At 36.1% G+C, this 22,680-nt stretch overlaps 1 protein-coding gene across 9 annotated transcripts; it reads left to right on the top strand.

The window, feature by feature from the left end:
* The first annotated feature begins 451 nt into the window (after positions 1–451).
* peli1a (pellino E3 ubiquitin protein ligase 1a) lies at positions 452–21,941 on the top strand. Of its 9 annotated transcripts, none has more exons than XM_073907204.1 (8): positions 452–628; positions 5,136–5,194; positions 10,645–10,804; positions 10,894–11,023; positions 11,815–11,916; positions 13,055–13,252; positions 14,104–14,292; positions 19,890–21,941. In XM_073907204.1, the coding sequence occupies exons 3-8, from the start codon at positions 10,743–10,745 to the stop codon at positions 20,535–20,537; spliced, it is 1,329 nt and encodes a 442-aa protein (XP_073763305.1). In that variant the 5' UTR covers positions 452–628; positions 5,136–5,194; positions 10,645–10,742; the 3' UTR covers positions 20,538–21,941. The 9 variants fall into 9 exon arrangements, with proteins under 9 accessions (XP_073763305.1, XP_073763312.1, XP_073763294.1 ...); XM_073907211.1 differs by having other exon boundaries at positions 10,874–11,023; XM_073907193.1 differs by having other exon boundaries at positions 4,977–5,194.
* Positions 21,942–22,680: the final 739 nt, after the last annotated feature.

Here is a 22,680-nt window from a genome sequence, read left to right as displayed (position 1 = left end):
GTTCTATTCTATTCTATTCTGTCTTTTTGCATTCTGTTTTGTTCAGTTCAGTCATCATTATGCCACAGTCTGTTATATGCTACATCCTATTCTATTACATAGTCTACTATTTTAATTTCCTGAATTTTCTATTCAAACCCATTGTGTTTGTTTTACTATAGTCTGACATATTTTATTGTATTCTATTATATATATTATTCTGCACTTTTTTTTAAAAAAAAGAAAGAACTAATTAAGTCACTAAGTATCATAGCATGCTATACTTCATATTATTCATGTGGTTAACTAACAACATTTAATTAGAAAAATTCTACAGTTATTCTAAAAATAAGGGGACAAAAGTTAAAAGTCCACGATTAACAACCAGGACTACATTACCCATAACCCAACACTACGATCTCTGTGACGTCACCCCACAGGCTTTGTAGGCTGAGCGGTTCTGGAGATCTGTCAGTGCACTCAGACAGCTGGGATCTCCTGCTCACTCCTTTACATTACTTTTTTGAACATTTTAACCGACAAACAGCTCGACTGCTGTCATTACCCCCCGATAATTCCCAAATCAGTCCAGCTGGAGTTTAATGAACGTTAATTTACCGAGTTTTTTCTGTCAAAAGTCATATTAGAGGTAAGCTCTTGGTTTATTAAAGCAATGTAATGCAGTTCGGGCACATTTTTAGATGTTGGCATTATGTCTATTATGCAAATGTTTGTGGCACTGATATGCATCTGCAGAAATTATATATTTAAGTTGTATGTCTACGAAATAAATCTTAAATATTGTAAATATTTGTTGAATGTCATTAAATATACCTTTCTGAATTATGTAAAGGAAAAATTAGCATAGCGCATGTGCTATCAATCGTGTGATTTAGGTTTTTATTCCCACATATGGATATTAAACATGAAAAACATTTGATTATAGATATCTGTGGGCTGTTTGTGCACTTTTATTCAGTTTATTTGTTGTGTGATGGATTGTTTTAGTCGGCGTTAAACTGGCTGATTGAGAGTGTCAGCTTTGATTGATTGATTGATTGATTGATTGATTGACAGCTGTCAGCATATTTGTCATAATACTGTGTGCTTGTCTTGTTACTCATGTTTTCAATTGAGTTAGTGTTCTTGGATCATGTTTCTGACCTGCATTGGGCTTCGTTTTTCGTTCACTGGAGGTTATACATTATTTTAAAAAGGAATAAGAGAGCCTTATTGATGCTTGATCACCTTAGTTTGTTCCAATAGTTACAAAAACTGTGATATAACTTTGATACAAACAAAGAGCACGAAATATAAGTAGCCTATACAATAATGGAGCAATAGAAGACAAATGGCTGTAGTAATATAGTAGGAAAGTTATTGTTATATTAAAATTAAATTAAATTTAAATTGTTTATACTTTTCATTTAATTTATTTAATGGATGCTTATCTGAGAGATCAATTGAAAATGCATAATTAGACAGACAGATGTGAAATAACAATACAAAGAGCAAACACTGTCGGCTTTTTACCTTTTTTGTTTTATGCCCAAGTTCCAACTATAGAATGACGCAACATTAGGTGCCCACCCTGACCCATAAACCTCTTGGAAGAAATTAAAATAAACAAAGAAATATACGAAAAATGATGTTAGAGATTAACGGAATAAACCTGATGCACCAATTTTGATAGCCAAAATTAATTAGTTGATGACAATTAAGTACGTAAAATTGCGTAGTTTTCAAATGTGTTCATGGTTTTTAACTTATATGCAATTATTAAAAGAAAACTGAGATGTCCTTTTAATATAGAATTGAATAGACATCTGTAAACATACTTTATAATTTAAGTGAGGAAAAAAAACATGTGTTATGAATCTGACCAAAAACGTCTGTGAGTTTACAGTGTACAACATACCCTGTAGAAATTCTGTCAATTAAACTAGACAACCCAAAGGCAATAATGCTGATCAAAAGGAGAAGAGCTGCTCCCCATAGAACAAACATGATTAGTTTTATTTTATTGGACGTTTTTGCATTTATGAGGTAAAAGCTTGGTTATGGATGTGATATCTCTCTGATATGGATGAGACGGATGTGAAATTGGTACTTTTGTGACTTTGGTTAATCAAAGATAATAGTTTGAAAACGTTGACAGACATTTTTGAGTTTGTTAAAGTACTGTGAAATACCTGCTTGCACAGAAAACTTATAAACGGTTTCATTATTTTGCTGAAAACCTAATATTTTCATGGCAAGGTTGACATTTGCATGGAATCGCTCATATCACTGCTGAAATATTGCGGTTAAACAAACAAATCGTCTCTATTACACACACAGTAGATGAAGTCAGGCTGCGTCGCGAGCTCTGGATCAGAGTGTGTGTGTGTGTGTGTGTGTGTGTGTGTGTGTGTGTGTGTGTGTGTGTGTGTGTGTGTGTGTGTGTGTGTGTGTGTGTGTGTGTGTAATAAAAGAGTCTTTGTTGTTTGTCAGTGAAGTCACTCTTTGACTGGAGGGTCTGGTCGGGTGGGTTGATCAGAGCTCAGGCCCAGCGCAGGGCTTTGAGACGCGGCCTGAATCAAGCTCTGTGTCCAAAACACTTCCTCATTTCCAGATCTGTCACTTTAGCTCCTGTAGCGCTTGCTTTACTGACGTTGGACAAGAGCTGCATGATATTGTAAAAAATCTGACATTGCGATATTTTGTTTGTCTGCAATATACAGTCAGAGTTATTAACCCTCCTGTATATTTTGTCCCTAATTTCTGTTTAAGGAAGAGCAGATTTTTTTTCAACACATTTCTAAACATAATAATTTTAGTAATTAATGTCTAATAACTGATTTGTTTTTATCTTTGCCATAATGACAGCACATAATATTAGACTAGATATTCTTTAAGATACTAGTATTCAGCTTAAAGTAACATTTAAAGGCTTAACTTGGTTAATTAGGTTAAAGTTAGGGTAATTAGGCAAGTCATTATATAATGATGGTTTGTACTGTAGACTAGTGGATCCCCCTGGGGTGTGGCGGGACAATGACAGGGGGCCACTTGGTGATTTCCAAACTCAAATAAATTTTATTAAACTATTAGAATGACCATATTTTATCCATAACCTTCAGAAGATAAAAAATAGCAATTAATAGAAAACAACAACAACATGCAAATGAAAAGTCATCAGCCTTTCAATAATTCTTGTCATAGGATTGGTGTTTTATCTTAGATTAACAGCACTGCAATAGCGTCAGCTGCAGCAGATTGATTTTAAAGCACCACCTGAAACTTTCTGACACCTTTATGGCAATCAAAAACATTCAAAATAAATACAGGTCACAACTGAACATTGAGGAAGATCTCTGAGCGGTGGATCTCCAAAATCAAACCACCAATAGACTTGTGCTGTAAACATTCTGCCCACCAATCTCTTTAGGTGAGGTTAATATTAAATTAAACTAATTAATACATGACTATAAAAATGATATGGTTGTTAGACTGTGGGCAAGGCAGTGGTGCAGTAGGTAGTGCTGTCGCCTCACAGCAAGAAGGTCGCTGGTTCGAACCTCGGCTCAGTTGGCGTTTCTGTGTGGAGTTTGCATGTTCTCCCTGCCTTCGCGTGGGTTTCCTCCGGGTGCTCCGGTTTCCCCCACAGTCCAAAGACATGCGGTACAGGTGAATTGGGTAGGCTAAATTGTTCATAGTGTATGAACGTGTGTGTGGATGTTTCCCAGAGATGGGTTGCGGCTGGAAGGGCATCCGCTGTGTAAAAACTTGCTGGATAAGTTGGCGGTTCATTCCGCTGTGGCAACCCCGGATTAATAAAGGGATTAAGCCGACAAGTCAATGAATGAATGTTAGACTGTTGCACTTTTTTGTGTTGTGAATATGCTCGTGTTTATATAGGCTAATTGTTGTATGCGCAGCGTTTGTGTGTTTATAACCACCTCAGAAGATGGTCATGGGCTGCAAAGTTTTGGGAACCCTTGCTGTAGAGACAATTGGAAAAATAAATAAGGGGGCCAATATTATTGACCTTAAAATGGTTTTAATAACATTAAAAACTGCTTTTGTTCCAGCTGAAATAAAACAAGTAAGACTTTCGGCAGAAGAAAAAATATTATTGGAAATACTGTGAAAAATTCCTGGATCTGTTAAACATCATTTGGGAAATAATTGAAAATGAAAACGAAAAATTCACAGGAGGGCGAATAATACTGACTTTAACTGTACACTCACCGGCCACTTTGTTAGGTACACCTGTCCAACTGCTTGTTAGCGTAAATTTCTAATCAATTGTTGCCGACCATGTCCATCCCTTTATGACCACAGTGTACCCATTTTTTTATATCTACTTCCCACAAGATAAACCTCCATAACATAAAGTGTGGATCATCTCAGACTGGTTTCTTGAACATGACAATGCGTTCACTGTACTCAAATGGCCTCCACAGTCACCAGATATAAATCCAATAGAGCACCTTTGGGATGTGGTGCAACGGGAGTCACATCATGGATGTGCAGCCGACAAATCTTCAGCAACTGTGTGATGCCATCATGTCAATATGGAGCAAAATCTCTGAGGAATATTTCCAGCACCTTGTTGAATCTACGCCACGAAGGATTACGGCAGTTCTGAAGGGGCTCCAACCCGGTACTAGTAAGGTGTACCTAATAAAGTGGCCTGTGAGTGAATATGTGTGTGTGTGTGTGTGTGTTTAAAAAACATAAATCACAGTTCATCATTAGCGAGCCTCCTTCAAAACTCAGAGAGGTGTGCGCCCTACATCCAATAATACATCACTCACTGTATACTGGGTAACCATGGAAACAGCGTGCTGTGTTGTAGCCGCCTGGCAAGTGTGCAAATAAATGTCTTCTGTGTTTTTCTGAGCAAATGTCTGGCATGGATAGAGGGACGAAGACACACACACACACACACACCTCAGGGCTGATGGTATCTGTCCTTAAGACGTATATCTGTCTTTGTGTGGTTGTGTTAGTGTGTGTGTGTGTGTGTGACAGGCAAGAATGAGCTGAGCAGTTTATTCACAGCATGCCGGAGTGTTTCTGTCAGGCGGATGATGAAGTGCTTGAAGCTGGGATCAGATATCTGTGGTGTTTAAGTTCGCTTTCTGTCTTTCTGTGGGTCATTCATGCAGACCTGCAGGAGCGAGAGCAGACGGATGAGGCCTGGAGATTTGCACTCTTACTGTCGTCGGTGGGTTGTTAGTTATGCGATTGCAAAAAAACAGCCATAGTTGGGTTTTTTTATGTAAATTCTAGCATGCAAAAAGTAGTTGCAGTTGTGTGCTTTTTTTCTAGTTTTCGTGTGTGCATTTGTTTATTTACTCTGTAAGAAGTGATTGTTTATGCCTTAAAAGCGAACAGTTGTCTTTACTTTAAAAAGTGAGTAAACCTATTGTAACTTGCAGCTGTTGATTAAGTTGATTCAACTTAACTTGTATAAGTATGCACAGTTCATTTACTCAAAAGTGTTAAGGCATTGGGTTTACTCACTCTTTTTATGTAAATCCAGCTAATAGATTTTTTAACAGTGTAGTTTGTTTATTTGCTCTCGCGTTTATGTTTTATTTGCATGTTTATGTTTGATGTTTTGTACAAAAAATTGCTGGGTTTTTTAAAATCAAATTGGGTAAATATGAATATTTTTGCCTATTACAAATTGGATTAAAACTAACCAAACTGGTGGGTTAAATATTTTTTTATATTGAATTTATAGCGGGCGGCACGGTGGCTCAGTGGTTAGCACTGTCGCCTCACAGTTAGAAGGTCGCTGGTTCGATTCCTCTGGGTGCTTCGGTTTCCCCCACATGCTCTATAGGGGAATTGAATAAACTAAATTGGCTGTAGTGTATATGTGTGAATGTTAGAGTGTATGGGTGTTTCCCAGTACTGGATTGCAGCTGTAAGGGCATCCGCTGCGTAAAACATATGCTGCAATAGTTTGTGGTTCATTCCGCCGATACATAAAGGCACTAAGCAGAAGCAAAATGAATGACTGAATATTGAATTTATAGCCCAATTCTGAACCAGTAGTCGGGTTTGTTCATATTTGACCCAATTTTGGGTTGAAATAATTTAATGTTTTTGGTGTATTTGGTGTAGTCGTGTGTTTGTTACTTTCGTTTTTAATGTTTGTTTTTGTTTTGTTTGTTGCTTTGGAGCTGTATTTGTTTGTGTTTGTTGTTATTAAGGCTCAGTTTATGGTTGGTGATTTGTACACTAAAATTGCTGGGTTATTTAGAATCAAATAACTTATTTTTCCATCGCACATTTTGTGAAAATGAACCAAACTGGTGGGTTAAATTTTTTTTTAGATTATATGTATAGCCTAATTTTAAGTCAATAGTTTTGTTTTTCCATTTCACCCAAATTTGAGTTGAAATGACCCAACTTATGTAGTGTATGTAGTTGTGTGTGTTTGTTATATTCATTTTTTTATGTTTGTTTCTTTCTGACTGTATTTGTTTTTTGTTTGTTGTTATTAAGGCTTAGTTTATGTTTGGGCATTTGTACACAAAACATCGCTGGGTTATTTAAAATCAAATAACTTATTAGCTCATCACAAATTGGGTGAAAATAAACCAAACTAGTGGCTTAAAAAATTATATTAAATACCAGGCCATTTTGAAGCCAATGGCTTGGTTTATCCATGTTCTTCCCAAATTTAGGTTGGATTAATAACCCAACTTTTTTAGTGTATGTAATTGTGTGTGTTAGTAACTTTCATTTTTAATATTTGTTTTTGTTTTGTTTGTTGCTTTACGACTGTATTTGTTTGTGTTTGTTGTTATTAAGGCTTAGTTTATGTTTGGTGATTTGTACACTAATAGAATGCTGGGTTATTTAAAATAAAATAACTTATTTTCCCATCACAAATTCGATGATTATAAATCAAACTGGTGGCTTAAAAATTCCTTATATTTTAATTCTAGCTCAATTTTAAGCCAATAGTTGGGTTTGTCCATATTTGACCCAAAGTTGGGTTGAAATGACCCAACTTGTTTTGTGTATGTAGGTGTGTCTGTTTATTACATTCATTTTTTATGTTTGCTTTTGTTTTGTTTGTTGCTTTGCGACTGTGTTTGTTTTGTGTTTGTTGTTATTAGGGCTTAGTTTATGTTTGGGCATTTGCACACTAGAAATTTCTGGATTGTTTAATATCAAATAACTTATTTGCCATCACAAATTAAATGATAACAAACCAAACCGGTGGAGTTAAAAACTTTTTTAAAAATTATATCCCAATTTTAAGGCAGTGGTTGAGTATGTCCATATTTGACTCAAACTGGTGGGTTGAAATTTGTCATTAAATATGGGCTAATTTGAAGCCAATGACTTGGCTTATCCATGTTCTACCCAAATCTGGGTTGGATTAATAACCCAAGTTATTTTAGTGTATGCTGTTGTGTGTGTTTGTTACTTTCATTTTTAATGTTTGTTTTTGTTTTGTTTGTTGCTTTGCGACTGTATTTGTTTTGTGTTTGCTGTTATTAAGGCTCAGTTTATGTCTGGTGATTTGTACACAGAAAAATTGCTGGGTTGTTTAATATTAAATAACTTGTTTGGCCATCACAAATTGGGTGAAAATAAACCAAACTGGTGGACTAAGAATTTTTTTATATTAAATTTATAGCCTGATTTTAAGCCAATAGTTGGGTTTGTCCATATTCTACCCAAATTGGGGTTGAAATAACCCAGCTTTTTTGCTGTATAGTTGTGTTTGTCCGTTACTTTCGTTTTTTATGTTTGTTTTTGTCTTGTTTGTTGCTCTGCAGCTGTATTTGTTTTGTGATTTGAAATGTTTGTTGGAAAGTTTGTACATGCATATGTTTGTTTGGTTTAAGCTGCTCTCTAAAAACTCCTCATTGGGTCAAATATATGCGAACACAACAGCTGTATAAAAATAGTGTAATTTAAATTAGATTTTTAAAAATTAGGTCAATGTTGGGTAAGGTTTATCCATATTTGGCCCAATGTTGGGCTAATACAACACAGATTGTTTTTAGAGTGTGTGCTGGTGTGTGTTGCTTGATTTTGCTTTTGATTTGTGTTTGTCTTTTGCTGAAGTGTGTTTCATTAAACTTATTTCATTTTATTTAACAATTTTGTTTTATTTGCAACTGTGTTTTGTTGATTAGTTTGTTTCCTTGCATTTTAATTTAAATGAGTTTTGCTTGTTACTTAGGCGCTGTTGTATTGTATTGATATATTTGTTGCGTTGCACATTGCATTGGTGTTTGTTTTTGCATGCCTGTGTTACTTTACATGCAAATCCTGCTTGTGTTCACACATTTGCTTCATGCAGTAGCTCTGGTTTTATTTGCGTGTTGTTTTGCATGTGTTCACGTGTGATATTATTGTGAACTCATTTGTGTTTGTCCATGTATATAAAAAAGCACTGTCATTTGTGGCTGTTGATGGTTTTTTTGTGTCGGAAACAGGGATGTGTGTCTCCTGCTATTTTTATGCGTGTGGTTTTATTGCGTGTCAGCGTCGACTGACTTTCCGTGTCTGCTTGACCCTGACAGAGCAAAACAACACTGATGCCAACCCACACTGAGAGGAAGCGAAACCATCCCTGTGATCGCTGTGCATGATCTCATGTTATTATTTTCTTTTGAAGACCCTATTGTTGACTTGTGTGTAAATAGATTTTGCATACTCATCATTTAGTCATCTGTAAGTTTTGACTCAAAAGTCCCTTCAGGTCATTTATTATCAGAGATGGGGGACTCGAGCCACATGACTTGACTCAGACTTAAGTCACAAAATTTAGGACTTGAGACTTGCTTGACAAATATCCAACAAAGACTCCTTCTTGACTTGGGCCTAGGCTGGTTGGCTGGTTTTAGCTGGTTGACCAGCCTGGTTTTAGAGGGGTTTTGGCCATTCCCAGGCTGGTTTCCAGCTATTTCCAGCCTGGTCTTAGCTGGTCAGGCTGGAAAATTACCAGCCAAATCCAGCTAAATCCAGCTTGACCAGCCTGGTTTAAGCTGGATATAGCTGGTTTTGACTGGACTCCCAGCTTGGCTAGGCTGGTCAAGCTGGTTTTAGCTGGTCATCTCCCAGCCTGACCAGCTAAGACCAGGCTGGAAATGGCTGCAAACCAGCCTGGAAGTGGCCAAAACCCCTCTAAAACCAGCCTGGTCGACTAGTTAAAACCAGCCAACCAACCTAGGCTGGTTTAAGCTGGATTTTTCAGCAGGGTTTGTTAAATACACAACCATTTGTTATATATTAAGCATTAAAAAACAAAACAACACAGAAAGTTACGCATGTGCAGTATTAACAGCTCATCGGTTCCAGTGTATCCGCCTAATTTAACCAAACATCAATTTGATGATGTCATTAGGCTAATACACAGGCTATTTTATATACATATCTAAAATGCTTTTGCATTCAAGTTTGCTTTGAACTTGAAAGAGAGAGAAAGACGCAGATTTGACCTGTCAGCGGTGAACTCCTTTAGAGTTCATTCTTAGCAATTCACATCACTAATCAAAACAATTTTATTGGAGTTATTGAAATATACAAAATGTCTTCGAGGAACATGATCTTTACTTTTAATAAAATGATGCTTTTTTGTAATAAAAAAAAAAGATTATTTTGATTCAATAATTTTTTCCCCCCAAGAATGTGACTGTGCACTTTAAGATGGTTTTGTCATTTAGGTTCTCGTTTATTGATAGTATAATATTTTAATGGCTTTAAAGTAAGCACACACATTCCCCTGAGCAAAAAGCCATCTGATTCTGATATATATTTATATAATTAGATTGACTTGAAAGTGACTTGCTAGACCAAGCTACGACTTGACTTGACGTGACTTGAAATAAGCTGTGACTTGACTTGACTTCATTCATTCATTTTCTTGTCGGCTTAGTCCCTTTATTAATCCGGGGTTGCCACAGCGGAATGAACCGCCAACTTATTCAGCAAGTTTTTACGCAGCGGATGCCCTTCGTGCCGCAACCCATCTCTGGGAAACATCCACACACACACTCATACACTACGGACAATTTAGCCTACCCAATTCACCTGTATCGCATGTCTTTGGACTGTGGGGGAAACCGGAGCACCCGGAGGAAACCCACGCGATGGCAGGGAGAACATGCAAACTCCTGACTTGACTTGAGTCTGACAAAAAATGACTTGACTTGCTTGAGACTTGAAAGTTATGACTTGACACTTGCTTGTGACTTGCACATGTGACTTACTCCCACCTCTGTTCATTATACCGTGCTGTAAATGTGTGTCTCTTTAAATGCAAATGAGCCTTCTTTTTTTTTAAAGTGGGCGGGGCCTTTACATCTTGGGCTTCAGATGACAACAATAAATAAAGCATCTACTTTTCTCAGTTTAAACTCCTCATATACGGTTTTTGTTTATTGTGACATGAAAGAACTCTCACTTTATCTCCATAACAGCTTTAGATTTGGTTTCACTTTCACTTTCAAGGCTTTCAGTTTTACTACTCTTCATAGTGCCATGAACAAGGTGTAGTTTAAACTAACCCCAACCTAACAGTCTACTTATAATCTAATGAGAATACGTTGGCATGTAGATGCAATGTTACTTCAATTCAACAAACGGACCATCAAAATAAAGTGTGAGCAATCATTTTGTGTTCTCATCTGTTTGCAGATGCCTTATGGAGAGAACGTGATGGAGGAGCACTGAGGAGGAAAGTTAATGAAATAAAGAAACCATCAGACACATTTATTTAGCTGCAGACCAGAACGATGTTGTCTCCCGAGCAGGATCTGCTAAAACCCGTCAAATACGGCGAGCTCATCGTCCTCGGGTAAGTTCACACTCACATGCTTGGTAAATCTTACTAATGTCGAATTTTGTACTTACTTCTTCTCTCAAGCGTTTGTGTTTGCCATTCAGCTACAACGGCTCCCTGCCGAACGGAGACCGGGGACGAAGGAAGAGCCGATTCGCTCTTTTTAAGAGGCCGAAAGCCAATGGAGTCAAACCCAGCACCGTCCACAGCACATGCAGCGCTCAGACCGCCAGGGTAAAGCTGACCCTATTGCATTTTTATATGCCTTTGAAAGATATTAGCGCTCATTTATGTGACGTATAGTATTTTGAGGGCTTTTGCATAAGCTGAATGTTTTGCTTATCATTATTCACTGCCACTGAATGCAACGTACATTTCAGCCTAAAGCATAAATAAATGAAGCACGCTGGTCCTCTCTTTATCCTCCTGCTAATGTAGATGTTGGACTGAAGCAGCTGATATTGAGTTACACTGAGGGAGGGCAGAGTGTTGCTGAAGAACTGCTGAGAGATTTTAGCTGCTGTCTGGGCTTTCCATGTCTTTCTACACCTTCCTTTCTTCATGTGTTCAATACCCTTTTCCCTGCGTCATTTCATTTTATTATTCATAACTTCATTTATAAACAAATTAGATTTGTTTTCTTTACATTTATGGATTTATTTGGTTGTTACTAACATTTGTGGAAAATTTCAAGTCAACTGCACCTTTAGAAAATATGTTTTCTGAGAAAAATGGTGACATGTTGAGAACTAATTTCCCCCGCTGTATATTAATGATCATCCAGCATGGCGTATATATCTTCATGCTGCTTGTGGCATAAAACATAATCATCAGCCTCAGTTGACCGTACTGTATAATCATATTTACTAGCATTTTGCTGCATCCTTTATGCGATACACTAAAACGTGCATTTAGATATATGTTAGGAAACACAGCTTGTGACGTTTTTTATTCCTGCATGCTGTAAAAGCGATGTTAATATGAGGAACAAGTGTGCTGATAACACACACTTTGTGTTTCTGCAGGCCATCAGCAATAAACTCCAGCACAGTGTCTCATATACTCTGTCCAGAACACAGACGGTGGTTGTGGAGTACACACACGACAGCACCACCGACATGTTTCAGGTTTGCTTCTTATTTTTTTTCTTCCATCAAATTTTCATTCATTCATTTGTTCATTCATTCATTTTTTCTTTCTTTCATTCATTCATTCATTTATTAATTTGTTCATTCATTTATTTAATCATTCATTTATTCGTTCATTCTTTCATTCATTAGTTTGTTCATTCATTAGTTTGTTCGTTCATTCATTCATTCATTCGTTCATTCATTCATTCATTCATTCATTCATTCATTCATTCATTTGTTCATTCGTTCAATCATTTATTGATTTATTCATTCGTTAATAAATTTATTTCTTCATATATATTTATTCGTTCCTTCCTTCATTTCTTAATTTATTAATTTATTAATTAATTAATTCAATCATTTGTTCATTCATTTATTCATTTGTTTGTTCATTCATTCTTCCATTTATTTATTCATTTATTCATTTATTCATTCATTCGTTTATTCATTTATTCATTCATTCATTCATTAGTTCGTTCGTTTATTTATTTATTAATTCTTTCATTCATTAATTCGTTCATTTATACATTAATTCCTTTATTCATTTATTTGTTAATTCATTTATCCATTCATTCATTTAATCATTAATTCATTCAATCATTCATTCATTCATTCGTTCATTCATTTATTAATTCATTAATTAATTCAATCATTTATTTTTTATTCGTTAATTCATTTATTCCTGCTTATTCATTCATCCATTCATTCATTTATTCATTCATTCTTTCATTTGTTCTATTATTCATTCATTCATTTATTCTTTCGTTCATTCATTCATATTTCTTCGGCTTAATCTCTGATTTATTAGGGGTCGCTACAGTGGAATGAACCACCAACTATTCCAGCTTATGTTTTTTGCAGCGGATGCCCTTCCAGCCGCAACCCAGTACTAGGAAACACCCATACACACTCATTCACACACACACTCATACACTATGGACAATTTAGTTCACCCAATTCACATATAGCGCATGTGTTTAGAACATGCAAACTCCACACAGAAAGGAGGCGACCGTGCCAAAATTTCATTTTTGTGTGAACTATCCCTTTAATATCTCATTTGACTGACAAATGTTTTGCTTTCCTCATTGGTCAAACTCCATTCAGTCATATTTATTTGTGTGTTTGTTTGCAGATCGGCCGCTCCACAGAAAGCCCTATAGATTTCGTGGTGATGGACACGGGGGCGGGCTGTAAAGCTAACAGTGATACGCTGACGTCTCAGAGCACTATATCGCGGTTTGCCTGTCGGATTGTGTGTCAGAGAGCACCGCCGTACACCGCGCACATCTACGCTGCAGGCTTCGACTCGTCTAAAAGCATCTTCCTTGGGGTGAGTGAAGCACAAACACAATGAAGAATCAGTGGAGAATCTGTGAATCTGAATTAGTGATTCATGGTAATAAACAACTGAATCAGTAATTGAAGTGAGTGAATCAGACGATGAATCAAGTGTTCAACCAAATGAATCTTTAATTGACATCAATGGAGATTACTAAAAGAAGTTAGCAAAACAAATTAATCTGTTAATGATGTGGCAGAGTTAATGAATCAATGAATAATGTGACCAAATGAACGAATCAATGAATGAAATGCACAATTGAATGAATCAGGAAATTATTGAATGAATGAAACAAATGAATATATTAAAGTATTATTGAATTAAGTTGGGGTGACGCGGTGGCGCAGTAGGTAGTGCTGTCGCCTCACAGCAAGAAGGTCTCTGGTTCAAGCCTCAGTTGGATCAGTTGGCATTTCTGTGTGGAGTTTGCATGTTCTCCCTGTGTTCGGGTGAGTTTCCTCCGGGTGTTCCGGTTTCCCCCACAAGTCTAAAAACATGCGATATAGGAAATTAGATTAATAAAGGGACTAAGCCAAAAAGAAAATGAATGAATGAATGAATTAATTAATTAATTAAGTTGACCAATTATTAAATTAATTGAACGGACACTAGCAAAAGAAGTGCACAAATGAACGAATCTGTGAGTGAAGTGCACAAATTAATAAATTAGTAAACAAATTGAACAAACAAACAAATCACCAAATAAAATGCACAAATGAACAAATCAGTGAACAGAGTTCATGCACAACTGAATCAACTGAATGAAGTCCATGAGCAAACAAATCAGAAAACAAAGTGCACAAATGAACGAATCAGTTACATTATTTTCCCTCCGTCCTCAGGAGAAAGCAGCGAAATGGTGGTGCTCTGATAGTCAGATGGACGGACTGACCACGAACGGTGTGTTAGTGATGCGACCGCGACACGGATTCACCTGCGAGTCCAAACCGGGACCCTGGAGAGAGATTTCAGTCTGTGGAAACGTCTTCACGCTCAGAGAGACGCGCTCTGCCCAGAAACGTGGCAAACTGGTGAGAGCACATATTAGATTAAGTGAGAAATAACTGACAAAAACCCATTGAATTATTACAAAAAATGCACATCTGAGGTAACTTTTTATTTTCATTATTTTATTTTATTTTATTAAAAAAAAAAATTATGTTGCTTTATGTAAATGTATTTATATTATATTATATTATATTATATTATATTATATTATATTATATTATATTATATTATATTATATTATATTATATTATATTATATTAATTATATTATATTATATTATATTTTATTAATTATATTATATTATATTTTATTATATTTTATTATATTATATTATATAATATTATATTATATTATATTATATTATATTATATCATATTATATTATATTTTATTATATTATATTATATTATATTATATTATATTATATTATATTATATTAAATTATATTATATTTTATTTTATTATATTATATTATATTATATTATATTATATTATATTATATTTTATTATATTTTATTATATTATATTACATTACATTACATTACATTACATTACATTACATTACATTATATTATATTATATTATATTGTATTGTATTGTATTATATTATATTATATTATATTATATTATATTATATTATATTATATTAATTGTATTATATTATATTATATTATATTAATTATATTATATTATATTATATTATATTATATTATATTATATTATATTAATTGTATTATATTATATTATATTATATTATATTATATTATATTATATTATATTATATTATATTATATTATATTATATTATATTAATTATATTATATTATATTATATTATATTATATTAATTGTATTATATTATATTATATTATATTATATTATATTATATTATATTATATTATATTATATTATATTATATTATATTATATTATACATTTATTTTATTTTCGGCTTAGTCTCTTTATTAATCAGGGGTTGCCACAGCGGTTTGAACCACCAACTTATTCAGCATATGTTTTACACAGCAGATGCCCTTCCAGCTGCAACTCAGTACTGGGAAACATCCATACACACTCATCTAGTTGATTCAAGATTGATTCTCATGATTCTCATGAATCAAATAGAATCAAATCAAGAGCTTGTGAATCAGAATCAAACTGAATCAGTCCATCTGAATCTCTTAAAGCGTCATCATTGAACAGCATACAGCGCACACACAGTATGAGGAGCTGCAGTAAAAGTCAGAGGAACGAGGTCAGAGCTTTGCCATGGCGACACTGCAGAGACGCACAGATAAACATTAGTGTGACATTTCCTTGTTTTGTTACCCAAACATCACCATGACAACAAAATTCCCATCGTCCTTATCAGGAATCACACACACACACACACACACACACACACACACACACACACACACACAGCAGGAGCGCATTTTTGCAGTGTGAATAAGAATGTGTGTGTGTTTATTTATCTCTTCAATCAGCATCGCCCACTGACACTAAATCAACACTCAGGCGTCTGTGTGTGTGTGTGTGTGTGTGTGTGTGAGAGTTTGTGTAAATGTTTGCGTGTATTTGTTTGTGTGTGTGTGTGTGTGTATCTGTCTGCTAGTTTTTGTGTGTGAGTGTTTGTCTGTTTTTATGTGTGAGTGTTTGTGTGCATGTGTGTGTGTGTGTTTGTTTGTGTGTATGTGAGAGAGTGTGTTTGCATGTTTCTGTGTGTGCATGTGCGTGTTCATTTTTTGTGACTGGATGTGTGTTTGCATGTGTGTGTACATCTGTGTGGGTATGTGTGTGCGTGTGTGTGTGTGTGTGTGTGTGTGTGTGTGCCAGCGTATCTGTGTGTGTGAGTTTGAGTGAATCTATTTGTGTGTGTGTGTGTTTCTGTGTGTGCATATGTGCATGTGTGTATGCATGTGCCTGTGTGTTTCTATGTGTGTGTGTGTATGTGCATGTGTGTGTATGCATGTGTATGTGCATGTGTGTGTGCATCTGTGTGTATGTATGTATGTATCTACTTGTGTGTGTGTGTGTGTGTGTGTGTGTGTGTGTATGTGCAGGCGTCTGTGTGTGTGTGTGTGTGTGTGTTTGTCTGCATGTGTGTGCATTTGCATGTTTCTGTGTCTGCATGCCTGTGTGTGTGTGTGTGTGTGTGTGTGTTCGCGCATGTAAGTGTGTGTGTTTATGTGTGTGTGATTTGACTCCCGCCCAGCAGCAGCAGCAGTTTGTTGTGTTGTTAAAGTCCCGTCTCCATGGCGACAGAAGTCCTGTCCGTAACCTCGCCATGCAGCTTTTCCCCTGGATGAACAGTGTGTGAGGAGCAGACGGCGTTGTGAAATGACACGCGCTGCTAAACACCAGAACATTTCTCAAGATCGGCACAGCTCAGATACTTATAGCCTGTAAAGTTTTACAAGTTTTAAATGTGTGAAGAAATGAAGGCGATAGAAGATTAGGGCTGAGGTGCAGAAAGCAGTTTAATTAAAAGGTTTTAGTGCACTTTACAATTTCATTTAAAAAGGCAGCACAGTGGCTCAGTGGTAGAACTGTCGCTTCACACCAAGAAGGTCGCTGGTTCGAGCCTCGTCTGAGTCAGTTGGCATTTCCATGTGGAGTTTGCATGTTCTCCCCGTGTTGGTGTGGGTTTCCTCCGGGTGCTCCGGTTTCCCCCACAGCCCAAACACTTATGCTATAGGGGAATTGATTAACTAAATTGCCCGTATTGTATGAGTGAGTGTGTGAATGAGTGTGTATGAGTGTTTTCCAGTACTGGGTTGCAGCTTGACCGGCATTCTTCAAGCGTAAATCATATGCTAAAGTAGTTGGTGGTTCATTCTGCTGTGTTAAAAGGAGTTTTTGTGCTGACCATCAGTGACAGGGATGTGAGAAATTTCGATTTTTGACACCGTTTCTATTTCTGCAACGTCGCGGCAGAACACAGGATTAAGCTGCATCGCATGTTTTGTTAGAGCACGGTGTGAGGCACTTGACCAATCAGTGCACACAGCTGCCTCCTGTCCAATCAGAGCACACCGGGCCACCTAACCAATAAAGATGAATAAATGGACTAAGCCAAAGAAAAATTAATAAGTAAATGACATTAATATCTTGTGGAAAATTTTTAATTAAATTTAAATAAACAGGAAAATTAAAGAGAAATATATATATATATATTACATTTTGTTGAAATTTTGTATTTTATATATGTATTTTTTTATTTAAATGTAATATTTTTCAATTCCTAAATATATTTGGTGCCCAAACTTTTACTTTATTGGATAAATCTGTTTAATAAAACTGTTTTGTTTAAATGCAACAAAAAATATAGTTCGTATTCACTGAGAAATGGATGAAAAATGTCATGATGAAAAGCTTGTGCACTCATTTATGCTGAGAAAACAAATAAAAGATGTCATGGAAATTCACAGTTTCTCTGAATTTATCATTTATAGTCATGTGTTTGAGTAAAACTATTATTATTTTTTTTTGTTCTGTAAACAACAGACATTTTCAGATTTATTTTCTTAAATGCACTTTTAGCTATTTAGTGCATCAATTGAAAATTGATCAAAATGAAAGGAATAAAAAGGAAAGATGCATGAATAGATACTGTAAACGCTCAGCTAAACAGATGTCTTTTAAGTCTCTGTCTGCTGTGAATGGTGGTAATGCAGTGTTTGTGATAGCTGGTGTGTGTTTGTGTGGTTTCCGTGTGTGTGTGTGTGTGTGTGTGTGTGTGTGTGTGTGTGTGTGTGTGTATTAGTGTGTGGTGTCTGAAGCGGGCTCTTTAAATAGCGTGTGTGGTCTGGACTGCTTTGTGACTCTAGTCTAGATGGACTCACTGCACATCATTCATTGACTGCTGTTTGAGTCTGAGCTGCTGTGGAGTTAGAGCTGTGTTGAGGTTGAGCTGCTGCGCCATCTAGTGAATATTTACAATTACAGCCAATGCAGACTCAACTGTTCAATACTGACATATATTGAAATTTTGGTGTGTGCGCGTGCGTGCGTGCGCGTGTGCAGGTGCGTGTGTGTGTATATTAAGAGCTCAGATGCAAAAACCTCTAAGTGCCAGCTGAAATTTCCATCGAAAAAAATGAACATTTTGTGCTAAAGTGATTTTTTTACACATTTTTTAAAACAAGGTGATGGAACATAATATCTTACTAGTTATTTTGCAAGATAAAATAATTTATAAAAGAGCACTTTAAACTTTAAAGGCTTAACTAGGTTAAGTATGTTAACTAGACAGGTTTGTTTAATTAGGCAAAACCTTTGAAAATGTATTGTTTTTGAAACTAATCTGGTTCCATACTAGCTGGCAAAAATACCCCCAAAACCTAAACTAAAACAAACAAACAAACAAACAAACAAACAAACAAACACTAACCACACAAAATCACTGTGTTGTTCTATCTGTGTGCGCAGGTTGAACACGAGTGTCACGAGCTGACGGATGACACTTTAATCAAATTTTTTTTTTAATTCGATGCTGACTCATGGCAATTCATAACTTGTTGATTCACCGGCTAATTTGTATGAATCTGTACAATCTCATTCGTAGATTTTAGTACGACTTGCTCATATGAATTAGCTACTAAACTGACAAAACGTAAAATAGTTCAGCCTGATCTCACAAGAAAACGTAAGTATTTTACGTTTTGCCAGTTTAGAGGCCAATTCGTACTAATTCGTACGAGTTCAGTCGTACGAAATTGTAGGATTTTAAAAAGGAGGCGTGGCACCTAAACCCAACGGTCATTGGGGGATGAGCAATTCGTACTAAAATGTAAGATCTCAAATTAGATCATACGAACTCGTACGAATTAGCCACTAAATAAAAAAGTTACGAACTGCCGTGAGATTGTGTTGTATAGTTATGTTTCTTTGTGAGATCAGGCTAGAAAAACAGCATCTAGCTGCCCGAATTACCACAAAAACAAAAAATAAAACATACAAACAAACAAACAAACAAACAAATAAATAAATAAATCAACAAACAAACAAACAAACAAAAACTAACCACACAAAATCACTGTTTTGTCTTTGTGCGCAGGTTGAAAACGGGTGTCACGAGCTGACGGATGATGCTTTAATCATAATTTAATTAAAATTCGATGCTGACTCATGGCAATTCGTAACTTGTTGATTTAGTGGCTAATTCGCATGAATCGGTACAATCTCATTCGTAGATTTTATTAGGACTATGTTGTGTTATTTGTGGGCAGTTTAAAAAGTGTCACTGACGGACAGCACTTTAATAAAAACTCAAATGAAACCCAACGCTATCTCACACAATTCGTAACTTTTTCATTTAGTTCAGATGAAGGAGTTCAGTCGAACGAAAATGCCAAGCCCCGCCTCTAAACCAAAAAGATGAGCAAATCGTACTAAAATCTATGAATAAATTTATTTAACGAATTTATACGAATTAGCTACTACACTGACAAAACGTAAAATAGTTCTGTTTCTTCGTAAGATCAGCCTATAAGATGACACATTGTAGCTGCCAGAATTACTCGAAAAATCAAACAAACAAACAAACAAACAAACAAACAAACAAACAAACAAACCTACACTAACCACACAAAATCACTGTGTTGTTCTATGTGTGTGTGCAGGTTGAACACGAGTGTCACGAGCTGACCGACGGCACTTTAATCGACCTGTGTGGAGCGACGCTGCTGTGGCGTTCGGCGGAGGGTCTGTCCCGCACGCCATCCCTCAAGCAGCTGGAGGAGCTGCGTCGCGAGCTGAACGCGGCCCGGCCCCAGTGTCCCGTCGGCCTGCACACGCTGGCCTTCCCCAGCCTGCAGCGCTCCATCAGGACATCCAGCCTGCAGCACCAGCCCTGGGTGTACCTGCGCTGCGGACACGTGCACGGATACCACGCCTGGAGGGGGCGCCGGCGGGTCAGCAAACACGGCTCCACCGAGGAGGAGGAGGAGAACGAGGACCAGATGGAGGTGCAGGAGGGCGAGCGGGAGATGGTGGAGGGTGAGAGGGAGTGCCCGCTGTGCCGAACGCGAGGCTTGTATGTGCCGCTGAAGCTAGGCCGCGAGTCAGGCCTTTATCTGGACGGTGCTCCACCAACGCACGCCTTTAACCCCTGTGGACACGTATGCTCAGAGCGGACGGCGGCCTTCTGGAGCGATCTGCTGCTGCCGCACGGCGCACACGGCTTTCACAACGCCTGTCCCTTCTGTGTGAGGCCGCTGGCGCGGGATATGAAGTGTGTGAGACTGATCTTTCAGGGGCCGCTGGACTGAATGTGTGTTCTGAGACTGATTTTTAGTGCTGATTTTTTTATTCGACAAGCCATCAACTGTTCAGAGTCTTCAAATTACATTAAAGAAAATTATGAATTGAACATACACACCGCATGAAAGGGTTTTCACACATTTTCATTAGCCTTAATGCTTTATAGCTTAAAATACACAATACAAAAATGTCCTATTTCGCTTATACTCTGTTCCAAAAGTATGTACTTTTAATGAAGAAAAAATGACATGCTTTTGAGTGTATAACAGAATAGTGTGCAAGCTTTCGGACAAAAGTGTCCGCCATGTTTGTATTTTGTTTACATTTTTTCTCTAAGTTTGTAGTTCTAATCGAATTCACGTCCACCGCGCAGTGTATTGTGGGCAATATTAGTGATTATCGCACAGACGCTTCTACACTTCGAATTTTTAACAGAAGTAGTAGAGCATGCAGGAATCTTTCTCGTACACTTTTTTTTTTAGCATACTACGGTTTGGGACCGTAGTATGCTAATTTTACTTTCCAATACTACTTAGGACGGACAGTATGTGGATTGGGATGCAGCAGAGGTTTTCACATTAGGAATGTTTCTGTTAGCCTGCAAATTGCACAAATCAAAATTGCAAAATGAAAATACACAATACAAAAACAAGAGATTTTTTACAAAAGAAATGTTTCCTGAGTCTTCATGGAGCGCATGTGTCCATTCTGTGTGAGCCCGCTGGAGGGAGATATGAAGTGCGTGAGACTGTATTTGAAGATTTTTTTTAACAAGCCATCAGTTCAGATTCTTCAAATTGCACAAAATGAAGTTACGTATTGAAAATGGTTTTACACTAAGAACGTTTCAGTTAGCCATCAAACTGCGCAAATTGAATTTTGCTAATTGAAAATTATGCAATACAATAAGAGGTTTCATGCTAGTAATGTTTTGTTGAAATCGTGAATTAAAAATAGGCAATACAAAAAAGGTTTTTTACAGTGCGAACATGTCAGAGCAAACTGAAGTTGCTAAAAATACACAATGCAAAAAAAAAAGAATTTCACATTTGTGTTTGCCTTAAAATTGCCCAAATTAAAATTCCAAATTGGAAAATACACAATACAAAAAGGGTGTTTTTTTACACTTAGAGCATTTTCATTAGTCTTCAAATTACCACTGACATTGAGAATTTAAAATATCCAATACAAAAAGAGGTTTTTACACTAGGAACGTTTCTGTTCGCGCAAATTTAAAAAAACGAATTGAAAATGCACAATACAAAAAAATAATTGTTTTACGAGGAATGTTGCTGTTAACCTTAAACTTTAAATAAAACAAATTGAAAATAGGCAATGCAGAAAAGGGTTTTTACACAACGAGCAATTCAAAGCGAACTGAAGTTGCGACTTAAAATACACGATACTAAAAAGAATACAAAGGAACATTTTTGTTACTTTTCAAATTGCGGTAATTGAAATTGTGAATTGAAAATAGGCAATACAAAAAAAGGGTTTTTACACTACACGCATTTCAGAGCAAACTAAAATTGCAATTTAAAATACTAAATACTAAGAGGTTTTCACACTGGGATTGTTTTTGTTTGCATTTCAAATTGCGCACATTTAAAAAAGAATAAAAATATTCAAAACAAAAAGAGGTTTCGCACTAGGAACGTTTTCATTAGCCTTCAAATTGCGTAAATTAAAATTGCGAAAAACTGCAATACTAAAAAAGGTTTCACACTTGGAACGTTTCTGTTAACCTTAAAATTGTGCAAATTGAAATCACGAATTGAAAATGCACAATAAAAAAGATTTTTTAACACTAAAAGCATTATCGTCGGTCTTCAGATTGCGTAAGTTAAAATCGCGAATTGGACAACTGCAATACAAAGAGAGGTTTCACACTTGGAACGTTTCTGTTAACCTTAAAATTAAAATTAATAAAAAATTAATTGAAAATTTGCAATACAAAAATGAGATTTTATACTTTGTACGTTTCAGAGCAAACTGAAAATACGAATTAAAATACAGAATACAAAACAGGTTTTTTACATCAGGAACATTACTTTTAATCTTTAAATTACTCAAATTGAAATGGCAAATTGAAAATACACAATACAAAAAGGGTTTTTTAAACTAGGAGCATTTTCATTAGTCTTCAAACTG

The sequence above is a fragment of the Danio rerio genome, chromosome 1, assembly GCF_049306965.1.
Source record: "Danio rerio strain Tuebingen ecotype United States chromosome 1, GRCz12tu, whole genome shotgun sequence".
Taxonomy (NCBI): Eukaryota; Metazoa; Chordata; class Actinopteri; order Cypriniformes; family Danionidae; genus Danio; species Danio rerio.
Note: the sequence above shows the minus strand (reverse complement) of the source record. Positions and strands in the feature narration are given on the sequence as shown.